Genomic DNA, 13,876 nt, shown 5'->3' on the forward strand with positions numbered 1-13,876 from the left:
TTGAATGGCTGGCACTTGGGGTCAGGAGCAGCAAAGTTAGGAATCCTAATCCCAGTTCTGCCCCACGCTCTGGCTGTGCATCCAAGAAAGTTATTTGTTGCTTGGTGGCTCAGCTTGTCCGGCTGGGGAGCTGCATCTCTGGGCTGGTGATGCTGAGGTGTAATTCCAGTATATCTCTGTCACCATGTTTTACAAGCACGTGATGGAAAAAGTGCTGTAAGCTTGTCAGTACCAGGGCTGGCTGTCACATACCTTTCCCCTTCAGCCTCCTCCTCCAGTGAAGTTTCAGAGGTGACACACAGACATACCCGCCTGGTGCTCTGTATCCCTGCTCCCTAACCACAGGCTCTCTGCAGCTTCTGACTAGGTTGTTTACCAAAGCACTGAAGACTCTCTGATCCATGTCCAGGCTTCCCCAGAGAGTGCCTCAGAGAGCTGTGTCCTGGCAGCTCTCAAATGTGCTCTGAAGGTTCCTGAATCTCCCCTTTGCTGCTGGATGCTGGTTCCGATCCATAAGGGAAATGGAAAGCTGGCCAGCTGGGCGAGGGCTGCGTGGAGCTCCTCTAGAACAGTAAACAGTGACTCACCCCCTCCTTGTGTCTTCTCCCTCTTCATGTCAAATATATTGCTTCGCATATGCTTCTCTACTCTCTGATTCACACCACCAGCCCGTCCCTCCCCGCTCTCATTACAAATGAGTGACAAGCGTCAGTCTGCCTTACAGGATGTGTGAAGGTTGTCAGAGCAGGAGAATGGCTTTTTGAGTGATGGGGAGAGGGATGGTGCTCTGCCTACCATGCTGCAATGTGCTGGAAATCCGTGTCGTGCCTCCGAGCGGCAGAGGCACGGCGATGAGGATTTAAGCATCTGTAGTTGCCTTCACCTGTCAGCTCAGATGTTACCCGTGGTAGGCACATCCGTTTGGCTAGCGCTCTGGAGCTGGGAGCAACTTGAGGATAAACGAGAAATTTAAACAGCTGCCTAGGATTTAAATGGCTGCATTTGGGAATGAGTAGAGTATTCCCTGCGTAGCTGTCGGTGCCGAATTGAGACGTGATGGCAGAGGTCCCCGTCGCCGCTTGAACCTTGCGCTGTTTTTCTGCCCTCGGGAAGTCGTCGCTGGCCTGGCGGAAGGTGAGGCTTGCATGTTTTCAGTTTGCTCTATGTGTGTGAGGATGGAAGCTAAACACCAGCAGGGCTGTCTGCCAGGCAGTCGTGTTGTGGCCGGGCTTGTCTTTCGGTGTAGAAAGAGTTTTAAAATTCAAGTTCATCTGCAGTTGTCGGGTGTCGGCAGTGATTTTATAGTAATTCCTTAATGTGTAATGCACTTGGAAAGCCCTGTAGCGTGGAAAGTCTGAAATCTCACTCTGGCATGTTTTCTTTCTTAATTGCAAGCCTTGTGTGGAAAGCTCTGTCCTACCTCTGCCTGAGTCAGGCTTTCTGCTGCCTTTCCCTTTCAAAGCAAAGGAACTGGGATCTCTAGATGCTCTAAGCTGAGACTGTCAGAGTTAGGATGTCAGCTGGAGACTTCCAGGTTTTTGGGAGGATGCTGCGGGAAGCACAGGAGCTGTCTGAGAGAGGGAGAGGGCGTTGGCAAGGCTGTCAATGGGTAACTTTATTGCAGAATTACAAGGGCTCTTTATGTAACCCACAGTCAAAACACTTGCTGTAAATACGAGCGTGGAGCAGCTCTGGAAAAGCTTTTTCCCCTCACAGTTGGTGTAATACTACTTGCTGCTTTATTGATGTGGCATTCGGAATGTGTTGTACTGCTTACAGAGCAGGGATGTAGCGCGGTCCTTGTTCCAAAAAGCTGAGCTCCTAATTTTAGATGTGATGCAGCAAATGCAATTAAGGAAAGAAGGGCAGGAGTAGGGTAAAGACTAAAAGGGTTCTAATAATCAAATCGCAGGCAGGGTCCCAGAAGACCCCTGTGCGGCATGTTTAGGGAACACTGCTGGGTATGACTTGTTTGCAGAGTGGTTTATGATTTCATTGCGGTGTTTTGCTTTGTAAGTAACAAATGTAAGGGAGATGACGTGCTGATTTTTAGTGTCTTCTTGCTGGTAGCTGAATAGTCCCAAATAATCCTGATGGGAAGGATTTGGTAGATGAGATGAGGCCCAGGGCCCTGGAGGACTGCTGGTGAGGATTGTGAGTGCTGCTGTATCGGTTTCGAGAGGAGCCCAGACCACACCTGTGCCTTCACCTAGTGCAGAGATAAGACTCACCCTTGCACTCATATCTGACTGTGAGACTTGAGCCTGTTTGAGTGTTTCTACTTGCTCTATGAAATCTTGCCCTATGGGTCAGGACAGCCCACAGTCTCCCACCCTTGTTTTAAGAGGGTCTGGCATCACAGTTCCTGATGGTGTCTTGAACCTCCTCGTTAATATGTGTCAGCAGCAACTCTGGCCATGGCCCCATGTGCAGTAGGGTGGATCCCAGCCTATGTCTGAGGGATGCTGGCCCATCCAGGGTCTTTTGGTGTGGGGGGAGACAGGTGTGCAGCAGAAGACGTCGAGCCAAGCGCCTGTGCTGTCCTCTGAGGAATGTGCAGGGTAAGGAGCTGTTGCTTTGGTGACATGGAGCAACAGGTGACCAGCAGGGTTTCATCACTCAGAGCTGGAGCATTGCTCAGGGTGGCAGGTGAGCCCTCACGCTGACCCCCACTGGAGGCAACCTCACCCCTCGCCTCTTGTTTTCCATGATACTTTACATTTCTTTCCATCTCCGCGCGGCCAAGTGGCCGCGTTCAGTTTTTCCATCGGCTGGCGCACAAAACGCTTTGAAGACGCGCTGGGTGAGGATCAAAAGGCTTTTTGTGCAGTCGGTGGGTGTGACGGGGCTCTCGTTGGCCTCCCCCTCCTTTTTGCCTTTCCTTTTCCGGCGTTCGCAGCGCGGCGAGCGGCCAGTGCGCCCCTTCCCTTGTAGGGATGGGGGCGGCGCGGGAGGGGGGATGCCGCCGAGGGAAGGAAGAGTTTCTGATGCTGTGGGAATGTGAGCGCTCAAACTCTGTAAACAGCTGGTGACTCACTGCATAACTATGGCACCAACTGCCTGCGGCCCGGCTGCGCCTCTGCAGGGAGGGGGCTGCCGGCCCTTTCCTCTCCGCACTGGCAGCGCCGCTGCGCTCCTCAGCTCCGAGACCTCTCGGCCAAGACAAGGAGCTTTTTCCTTCCCCCCCGGCTGCCAGTGCCTACGTCTGCGGCTCCGGCCGGGAGGTACGGGTGGGCAGCGAATGCCTGGTGTGGAGGGGAAGCGATGGACGGTGCGAGGGCAGTGCTGGGCTCTGGAGAGGTGCCTGTGCTCGCAGGAGATGGTGCTCTGAAGAGCGTGCAGACAGAGGTTGGGCGCATCCCCGTCTGTCGGAGGCAGCTCAGGGGGGCTGGGACTCGCCCCCCTGCCCCGTGCCCTGCCCACTCCTGCTGTCCTGGCGAGACAAGGGGCTGCTGTAGCTGGAGGTGTGCCCGGGGTGGGGCTCGGTGCTGGAGGAGAGCAGGGAAGGACTCGCTGATGCTCTAGAAAATGCAGCGCACACCAGTTGCTGTAAGTGGTCCATTCATCACGGAGCATCTTGGCTTGTGTGCTGTGCGGCTGTCCTTGTCCCTCCTCCAGACATGGAGAGCTGTGCTGTCTCAGGCTTAAAAATAGAGGAGGCGCCTAAATACACTCCCTAATATCTAGGATAGTATCTTGCAGCTCTGCAATTACAGGATTATTTTTTTCCCCCTCCTTCTCTTCATCTTGATTTTTATGTAAGTCGTGTGATGATGAGGTGCCTTGACTGATAAAATTCAAGTGACAGCAGCACGGGCTGAGCCAGCACCTTCACCCACTCGGCTCCCACTGGTCCCCACACCCCACCTTTGCACCCCCCCAAATCCCGACACCCCTGTTTGCAGATATGAATGAGTTTGTTTACTCTCCGACGACCTCGTGATGTCTTTGCACAGACATGACCTGAAGTCATTATTGCTTTTGGGCTTCTCTGTTTCCATGGCGACTGTCTCCGGGTTGGCTACTTTCCCAAGGTCACCATGGCAACTATCAGAAGGGAATCATGCTTGGGATGCTTTGGCTGGATTTTTCATGAATGATTAGGATGTGTGACACGATGCAGACGTGGAAATGGGGAGGGTTTGGGCTGGGCAGGAGAAGGTGGGGGGAGAGCGAGGACTCCCGCCAGACAGGAGCTCTGCGGTGCCGCGGGCGTGCAGCCCTCGAAGCCGCCCTGTGTCGGGGGCACCGGCGCCTCACCCCTCCCCTCTGGGGAGCCATAGCAGAGGCTGTGATGGTGGCACGGCTGCTGGTGCCTCTCCCAGGGTAGGTACCATTGGACCACGGGGTGAAGGGGTTGGGTGGAGGTGTGGGCAGGTGGATTTTCTGCAGGGAGCTGGTTGGAGGGGTGTAGTCTTGGCTAAGGTGAGAGTGAAGGGCAGTGTCACGGCAGGGGACGGGCTGGCTGTGGATGGACATGCCTCCACGTCACTAGAAATAATCAAGCAGGTCTGCTCTTCCCAGTCCTCCTCGCTGGAGGATTGGGAAGCAACAGTCTTGGTGTGTTGGGAGAGGTGAACTCCTTCCTGGCTTTGTTATCGGGGGGGCTTTTGTTTCTGTTGTTTGGGTTTTCTGGTAGCGTCTCCTTTGGGTGGGGACAGCGCTGGAAGCAGGTTACAAACCAGGCAGCTTCTCTCTGGGTTGCTGGCTCAATTTCGAGCCGAGCTAATAATCATCAAAATGAGAATGAAGGGAGTTGTTGTCTTGTGGCTTTTCAGTGCCTTTTATGAGCAGAGGTAACTCTTAATTCAGTCCCTAATAGGCCATTTGGAGCGTCTGGGATGCCTCCAGAGGGAGGTGAGCCAGTGACGGGGCCTTGGAGGCCACGCTCCATTCTCCCCTTGGGAAGGGGTGGCACATGGCAAGGTGGTGTGTGATGCTTAGTGTGACTCTTGTTTACAGATGAATGTGGGTGTCCTTCTTTCCTCCCTGCCCTGTCTTCTCTGCTGCATCTTAGTGTGGTTAACAGCAAAATACGAGGTCTGGGTGTTAAAAAGCAATGCACTTGTCAACACAAATTTCTCGTTCTCTTATCTGAATAGGGTAAATGATATCTGAATCCATCTCAGTGCTTCAAACAACTGTGTGCTTATTTCTTTTAATGGTGCTTGATTTGGGGGTTTGGGCCGTGTGTTGGGTATCTTCTTCCTGCCCTCGTCTCTGTGATTAACCTGGAAACCTTGTTTTGTTTTTCCAGTTGCAATTTCTGAGCAGTTTTGTCCGGAAGACTGTGCTCAGGTTATGACGACTAATCCCAAACCGAACAAGGCATTAAAGGTAGGGAAGAGGCTGAGTGGGTGGTGCTGGGTGGCTGGGGAGGCTGTCGCTGTGCCGTGCTGCTCGTACGTGACTGTTCTTTTTCATTCCGAGAGACTCTTAGGAATGGGTGCTGGTACAATTTCCCACTGTCTGCAGGAAAGGTTAGGGTAGAAGAATGTTGGCATTACCCAGAAAGAGGCCTGAAGTCTCTAGGATGGCATGGAGGCTGGCATATCTCAGCAGCTATCCAAGAGAGTTCTGACTACAGGAGGTATTGGCAGCATCCTGAAACCAGTGCTCCCAGTCTTGGCAATGAACTACTTTTACTCTCAGGACTGGGAGGCACTGGGGAAGGGACTTTTTCAGCTGGTGTCTCCCACATCCATGAGACAGTAAATGCCTCAGACAAACCAGCTTGATGGTGGTCTGTGCCTGGGCTGTTCATGCGTGGTTGAAATTTCTTTCTAGTGTTTTGGCTCTTCATTCCATATGTCCTGCAGAATCTGAAAAGACAAAAGGACGGTGTCTTAAAAGTTGTGTTCAGTGGTATTGATGGTGTTTTTCAGCCTAAACAATTTTTTGATTCTGAAAATAATATGGTGGCAAATGTGCTTGAGGAAAGGGCAAAGCCTTGGTGGTTTTCTCATGTAACTTCAGTTATTACATGCTGTGCCCCAGCAAAACCAAATCAAGCAGTCCTTGAAGCCAAGCATGGTTGGTTTTGTTCACAACTCAAATGAGCAATCTTCAACGAAAAACCATAAAATGTTGAATTAAGCCCTGCACAGAAGCAGCTGTTCTGCTTTTGAGATGCTGCACTGGTGTCCCAGCATAATGCTGGGATAAGGTGTCGTCTTTAGCATTCATTATGAATTCCAGGTCCTGACAAAGGACTTCACACAAAAAGGCTTCAGCTGACTTTACATTTATCCCCTTGCTGTTGGGTTCACATTGGCTATGTAAAGATCACTGCTTTCTCTGACCTAAGAGGGTGCCCCAACCACAGAAAATTGCAATGCTCAGATCTCTGCCGTGTTTAACCCAGATGTTTTAGTGGAGCTTGTGCTCTCCACAGCACATTAGGAGTATTTCCCAGGTAGGGTTGTCACGTTGATGAGGGGTGGCCTTTTCTCCTTCTGCCACCCGGAGCATCCGTTCACGTCGGGTTGCTGCTACCCCTGTGCTGTTGGTATTTGCAGGTAAAGGAGGAGTCAGGAGAGAATGCCCCAGTGCTGAGTGATGATGAACTCGTGTCAATGTCCGTACGGGAGCTGAACCAGCACCTGAGGGGTCTCACCAAAGAGGAGGTCATCCGTCTGAAGCAGCGGAGGCGCACGCTGAAGAACCGGGGCTACGCTGCCAGCTGCCGCATCAAGCGTGTGACTCAGAAAGAGGAGCTCGAGAGGCAGCGGGTTGAGCTGCAGCAAGAGGTGGAGAAGCTGGCCAGAGAAAACAGCAGCATGAAGCTAGAGCTGGATGCCTTGCGCTCCAAGTACGAAGCACTCCAGACCTTTGCTCGTACTGTGGCGCGAGGGCCTATTACCCCGACCAAAGTTGCCACCACCAGTGTCATCACCATCGTGAAATCAGCCGAGATCTCATCCAGTTCTGTGCCCTTTTCAGCAGCCTCCTAGTGCCCTCGGTGGGGGGAACTAGCAGCCTTTCAGAGGGGAGGGGATAAGGCTCTTATGCATTGTTCCGGAGTCCTTGGTCACGGCAAGAATTGGCATTTTAAGAAGTCTCTTCCAAAAGTGCAAAAAACCAGAAGAATATAAAAAAAAAGAAAAGAGAAAAACAAACAAACCCAAAGGGTTCCTACAAAGGGAACTTAACTGGCTGCTTCTGTCTGGACTCAGTGGCTCCATCAACCTCTCGTGTCCAGGATTTGAGCTCTGTATGCAGTACAAATTGCAAGATCTGCTTCCTCCTTCCCTCTGCCTCCACAAACCCCTCTCAGCTGTGGGCAGCTTTCCAGCTGGGAGAAGATACCTGAGGAGCCTCCGGAGTCTTCGTGAATGATGCTCAAGAGCCAGGAAACATATGGACCGTAGAAATCATCATGTGAGATGAATGTATGGGAAAAAGAGTTTCCTTTAGTGGCCTCCTACTCCTTGTAAGAAGGGTCTCCCCTACCTTCCCCACTTCCACCTGATGTTATGAGGGCAGGAATATAGGCTTTTTGGGTTTGATTTCATCCTGCTAACAGTGGATGGGAGTGGGAGGATGATGGAGATAAATGCTTGGGTCTGACCACACCCATTAAGAATAACCTTTTGTTTTCAATCCATGCTGTTAAAATATGGAAAAATATATATTTTACATATTTTAATATGCCCCGTTACCTGTGTGGCCTGTAAAAAAAACTACATTGCAGCCTCCTTTATTCCAAGCCCAAGTTTCCTGATAGCTCCTTCCCAAAGGTGTGCCTGTGAATTGGATATATTTATGCAGTTTATTTCTTCCAAATGATCCACAGTCTTGAAGTAGCAGCTTTTTTTTTTCCTGGGTTACCTGAAGCTGAAGGGAGGGAGGCACAGTAAATGCTGTGAAGAGCAGTGTGGTGAGGAGGAGAAGGAGAGATGAGGAGGAAAAATGCTGCACGTATTAGTGGTGGAGGCAGAATTGGCTGGGAGAGAAGGTGGGACAGTTCTGCTGGGATCAGCACTGCCAGAAGGGGTTTGTGCAGAGGGTGTTGGAAAGATGTTTCTAAAGCACTGAAGTGTAACTAGAGGGTAATAGCATTCAGCCAGGAGGAGAGAAGTTTAGAGTCTCCTCTTTGACAAAAGCATTGGTATGTTAGCAATTAGCATCCTTAGCTGGAGAGCTGTGCTCACCAGTCCTTGGTGATCAGAGAAGGGCTGTGGGGAGGTCAGATGGGAGCTTCAAGAGACTTTCCCTCTCCATAGCACATCAGATGCTGGATTTGGGATCCAAAGAGTACAGTGAACAACCCTCAGTGTTCAGACAACCTGTGTGAATGTGACCCTGAAACTTGATGCTTTCTCTTGCAAGTGGGTGAGTTATAATGAGGGCAGGATGGAAAATCAATGTGCATGTAGGGGGCAGAAGAATTGGGATGGAGAAGTCGTTTGTTTGGCTCTGAGCAGTGGTTCGGGAGAGGGATTTCTGGCTTGGCAGTGGGCAGGATTTGGGAAGCTGAAAGGAGAGATTCTGCTGTCACGCAGCAGTGATGAAACAATGAATGTTTCCAGGTCACTGTAAAAAAAAAAAAAAATAGCTATGTTGGTGTTTGTGTGTTTTGTTGTTGTTTTTTTTTTTTCCTTCTTGAAGTAGGAAATGGAAGGGACTGTGTGTTTTGTAGGGCAGGTCAGAGACTTATGGAATGGACGATGCCTGTTGTCATGCAGGTGAGAAGAGAATGAGATTGCTGAGGTTTTGAGATGAGGAGAAGAGCTTAGAGAATTTGGGCTCTGGAACAAAGATCACGGAGAATTTATAAGTGGTTTGGACTGAAAGAGAATAATCAAGTGCTACCGTTGTTGGAAAGAGGACAGTGAACTGGCATCTGACACCCAGTATAATTTGTTGTTTGAGGCTTTGTCTTGCCTTGAATGGCAGTAAGTTGGTAGAAATTTAGTGAAGCCCTACTTGTCTTTGGAAGAAGTTGTTAGCTTGCTTTTTCTTTTTTTTTTTTCACCTTGTCATCGGAGTCTCTGGATTTCCCAGGAGGATCCTTTGTGAAATAGGTTAATGAAAAGAGAAACCTCAGACTTGGTTCTCATTCAGTCCCCAACATCGACAGCCGTGACTTTACTGAGCCAGAAAGGGTGTCAGTGAAATGCTTCCTGAAGGCTCGTTCCCCCTGCCAGATCCACACGTTTTGGAGGGGAGCAGGAAGTTTCCTTCAAGTGATTTTCCAACACGTAGAGTTTGGATGGCACTTAGTGTTACCTCATTTCTCCTCCATTCCCTCCCTATCTCCAAACAGGCAGATCGATGTCCTGTGTATCAGTACCAGTTATTGACTCCCACAGCAGAAGCTGAGGAAGAGAAAGATGTTACGGTCATTTCCTGGTCCTCTCATGTTCTCCAGCTCACAGACATTGGACACTTTCCCAGACCTTACAGGTGCCTCCAAAAACAGGCAAAATGGAGACTCCTGGCACTGTTGGGGCTTTAAATGAAAACTTCATTGAAAAAGGCCAGTTGACTTGAAAATGCCCAAATGCTTCCAGTCTTTAAAACAGCTCCAGAGCTCCATAACATTCCTGGCTAGATAGGAACACCCTCTGGCTGCCCTTGACACCCCTCCGGGGAAATCAGACCTGTCTCACTGAAGGGGACAGAGGTTGAACTTTGTTCCTGGGGTCTTCTTGCTGTTGGAATGAGTTGAGAAACATATCTTTATGTGGCACTTCCCTTGTGGCCAAGTATTTCTTTTTTTTCCAGTTCTTGGAAGGGTGCCAAAGGCTTGTCCAAGTGATTGCTAGTTTAGTGCTGGTAGGCACTTAAATCTCTGGTCACTCGATAAAGAACAAGAGGCCTGGGTGTTGTTAAAGCTGTTGATACCATAGCCATGGTAGGTAATCCATATTGGATATCCATAAGGACCACGTGGAAATATTTAAAGAGAGAGAAATATATATATAAATATATAATTATATACATTTTATCGTACAGATTTTTCGTAAAAAAGAAAAAAAATAATTTTTTTTCCAAGTTTGATACTGTAAATCTTTATTAAAAGAAATTGCCAGTCCAGGGCTCCCTGGGTGGTGACCTGGAGGAGAATGAAATGTCCTGGCTAAACTTCCACAGAGGGATCAGAATTGCAAGGTAACGTGGAGGGAGGAATGACCCGAAAGCTGTTGATTGCATTGGAGACCCAGCTCCTCCACCCTCCTCCCTGGAGGGCCCTCCAGCTTGGGGTTGTCGCGTTGCATTCCTCTGGGGTTCGGTTTGTTTCTGTTGTGTTTTAATTTTTTTGTTTTGTTTTGTTTGTTTTTTTTTTCTCTCCGTCCTGCACTTGCCAGCCTGACACCCAGGGCGAGCGCGGCGTGGGGAGCTGGCGGCGTGGGATGCGTCCCGCAGCCGCACCTCCCGCCTCTCTCTGCTGTAGTACCTTGGATGGCTCCCTTCTCTGCCCCTCTTAGTTTGTCCCCCCGACCCCACTGAGGAGGAGCGGGCACTCTGATTTTTGGGTGCTGGGATCCTCTCCCCTGGGCCTGGCCTTTCTTTGGTTGTTCCCCATCCACAGTGTGACGTGGGAAGCGAGGCTGGGTGGGAGGCAGGAGAAGACGAAGGCGTCGGGAAGGGACACCTCTGTTCTCATAGACGTGTTTGCTGTGCTCTCTGTTGGGAGTGGGGAACCTTTCCCTCCAGGGCAGCTCCAGATCCCTTTGAAACAAGGCAGCGTCTCTGCTCCTGCCCAGCTCTGCATCTGCCAGGAGGAGACCACAAAGTGCAGAGACCTGGGTGCCACGGCAGCTCCGGGACGGCGGGAGGGACGAGGCGCTGGCGGTGGGCCGGGGCGGAGGCAAGCTGTGCCACGGGATGGCTCAGACCCGGGGAGGAGGAGAAGGTGGCAGTTTTTTCTCTCTCGAATCATTTAAACTTCATTGTCATGATTGTTTTTATTTAAAAAAAAAAAAGGCAAAAAAAGAAGAAAAAAAAGGAAAAAAAAAAAGAAACAAAACAAAACCGAAAAACTTTTGTAATGTGGATTTGTTTTCCTTCGTCTGTATTTCAGTCTGCTGGGGTGTTTCCGTAGATGGTGGATACTTGCTTTAATTTTTTTAATGATAGAAGTCTTCTGTTTTAAGTTGTTTTTTATCACCAGCTCATTCTATCCTCTGTGGTTACTCAGTAATTTCATTTCAATATTTATTTTTGTGCTGCTTTTTTATTATAAAATAAATTATTGATATACCAAGCGATGTGGATTCCTGTTTGTAAGGCGAATAGCCCTGTGTATGTGTCCATTACTTCTCTTGACAGCCACAACGTAATTTATTGCTGTAAATTTAGCTGCAGTGACTGGTTTTTTTGTACCTTTCCAATAAAGCATTTTCTGGTTTCAGACTTGCCCTGGTCTATGGTCAGCATTTTGGAGCCTGAATTGATCTTCAGTGGAGTGTTTTCCTCGGGTTTTTTTGCTGTCTGTCCCAGCACCCGGCTGGCCGTGGCGCTGCGGTGAGCCATGTGTTTTTTGGATGCAGGCTGGGCTAAGGCGAGTGGGATGGCAGCTTGGGCTTTTGCAATCATCTGACCCAACCTCCTGGAGCCCATCTCAGCCTTGCTGTGGTGCTTTCTTGGGACACTTGGAATGTGCTCCAGGGATAGCTGTTGTCCAAGCTGTTTGTCAGGTCAATGCCATGCTCAGACCACGTGTGTCTGTTCCTGACCCGGGGCTCTGTCTTTGTGCACGATCAGGGGCTGTCTGTGTTAGCACAAGCAGGACTGACAGCTCAGCAGGCACCTGCCTGTAGTTGTGATGCTGAGCAAAGCCACTTGTGGCTTGGAGACACTGTGACCTGTCTGGAAGTGCTCTCTTCCTTTAGTTGTGAAATATCCCTTAATGGTTTCCCTGTGTGACTGCTTGTGAATAAACTGCTTTAACCCCTTATATCAATACTTCATATTTTTGCTTTTCCCTGTTGGGGATTTTAAAAAGGTGATACCTTGTTCCAGTGATTGGGATTTTCAGGGATTGTGTTGGCTTTAATTCCCTGTTTCAAGTGGCAGTTTCTTGAAGGAACAGCTGAAGGGGGTAAAACACTTGGCCTGTGTTGAGGCAGTAGGTTGGAGACAGATGGGTGTGTTGGCCAGAGCTGGAATTAAGAGGTAGGGCAAAGTGAAGAGGAGCAGGGCTGAAAGGCTTTGTGTGTCAGCAGGTAATGGATGGTCATTAGGTGGGGCCAGGCAGGCTTGGCTGAGCAGGCACGTGGGTGAAGCCTGAGGGTGATGGCAGTTTCTGTGCTGAGCAAAGCAGCATCAGCTGCTTTGGCTCCTTCCTGGAGTCACTGCAGTGAGGAGCTGGTGACAACAGAGGGGACAGGGAGGTGGGCCAGTTGTGAATGTTGGAGGGATGGAGGAGCATTAGTTCAGGAGGAAAAGGGCATCAGGAATGGGCCAGGTGAAGGTTCATAAGTGAAAGAAAACTCAACCTTCACCATGCATAGGGGAGGAGCATAGAAGGTCTGTGTGAACAGGGTGGCAAAAGAGCAAATCCTGCTCACTGGCACAGGTCTGGCAGTCTGGTGCCTGTCAGCAGCTGGGCCCAGGGACTTGTTGGTGAGTGCTAGCACCCAAAAAAAGAAGTGTCTGTCTCTGACTGGGTGCTGTGCAGCGAGCAGCCATGCATGAGAGCTGCCTCTGCTGTGGTGCCAGTGGCTGCCTTCCTTCCCCTCTGCTTTCAGGGAGGTCAGCCTCAGCTCCTGCAGGTGTAGAGGCAAGGTATGCCTGTAATGATCATCCCTGACATGAGTGAGGTGTAAACCTGCCTGATCTAAGCCCGAAAACCACCAGGAGATCCGATAGCTGCAGCTCAGCCTTGTCCTTGGGGAAAGCCGAGGACAAGCGACAACGGGAAAACAAATCTGCCGACCACTGGAGCCTGCTGCTGGCAGTGAGAGACGCCTGTTCCTCCTGGGCTGCCTGCTGGCATGGCTCCAGGCACAGCAGGCTCCTGTGTAGGTCACCCGTGTGCTCACCGCCAGCTTTCCCCGTGTCCTTGTTGAGGAGGTGGAGGAGACGCGTGAGCAGAGGAGACCGCGTCCAGCCTACATCACCGGTGGCATTTCTGTTCCCCATGGATGCCTTTTGACAGCCTAAGAGTTTGAGGGCCATGACAGCGCCCAGCCTGAGCCATCAGCTCTTGCCTCTCTCCCCTCTCCAAGAAGAAGGACGAGCAGGAGGCCCAGGCTGGAGCAGGGAGGGTGCCTGCTGTTGCCGTCGCGGCAGCCAGCTGGTGTCCAGCCCAGCACGGCTCCTTCAGGCTGGTATCACACTGCTGGCTTGCATGAGTCACAGCTGACTTTTTTTTTTTTTTCTTCCCCCCCTTGTTTGGCTTGCAAGAAAGATCTGTTTTACATATAATACAGTAATCAGGGCTTGACATAAATAGGCAAATGTTATTGTCTGCATTGGGAATTGCACCTGCTGGCAGAGCAGTGGAGGCAGCCCATTATGCACCGGAGTCGATCATTTGTGCAATGAAGTACAGCCACGGTTCTTGCTGTGTTCTTGTGCAAGTCTTTATCTCAGCAGCTGAGAGCACGCCAGCAGATGTGCCATCATCACCTTTGCAGTCTGTCCTCACCCCAGGAGCCAGAGCAGCCTCTGTTCCTGCAGCTGTGGCTGTCCTCTCCCAGAGGGGTGAAGACCAAGATGTTCAGCTGAGATGTTCCTGCTTCTGTGCTGGCTGTGTTACAAAGCCAAGCAGCCTTGTCCCCGAGTACTGAGGCTGCACTTTCTATGCAGGACAGTCTTGCTCCCAGAATGTGCAGGATCCTGGATGAATGCCTGGCTGTGCACAGCATCTGGCTCTTGTTTATGGATCTCCTTGAAGGAAAAGTGGCAGCAGTCTCACCGGCTG

At 50.5% G+C, this 13,876-nt stretch overlaps 1 protein-coding gene across 2 annotated transcripts in view; it reads left to right on the forward strand.

The window, feature by feature from the left end:
• The window catches only part of MAFK (MAF bZIP transcription factor K), a 14,046-nt gene extending 2,834 nt beyond the window's left edge, over positions 1-11,212 (forward strand). Inside the window, exons 1-3 of one of the 2 annotated variants that reach the window (XM_059861419.1) lie at positions 723-1,134; positions 5,258-5,337; positions 6,519-11,212. In XM_059861419.1, the coding sequence (XP_059717402.1) occupies positions 5,302-5,337; positions 6,519-6,953 (471 nt within the window). In that variant the 5' untranslated portion in view covers positions 723-1,134; positions 5,258-5,301 and the 3' untranslated portion in view covers positions 6,954-11,212. Of the gene's footprint in view, positions 1-722; positions 1,135-5,257; positions 5,338-6,518 lie in introns of those variants that run through there. The other variant, XM_059861420.1, reaches the window with a different exon arrangement.
• Positions 11,213-13,876: the final 2,664 nt, after the last annotated feature.

Source organism: Haemorhous mexicanus, chromosome 17, assembly GCF_027477595.1.
Source record: "Haemorhous mexicanus isolate bHaeMex1 chromosome 17, bHaeMex1.pri, whole genome shotgun sequence".
Classification (NCBI taxonomy): domain Eukaryota; kingdom Metazoa; phylum Chordata; class Aves; order Passeriformes; family Fringillidae; genus Haemorhous; species Haemorhous mexicanus.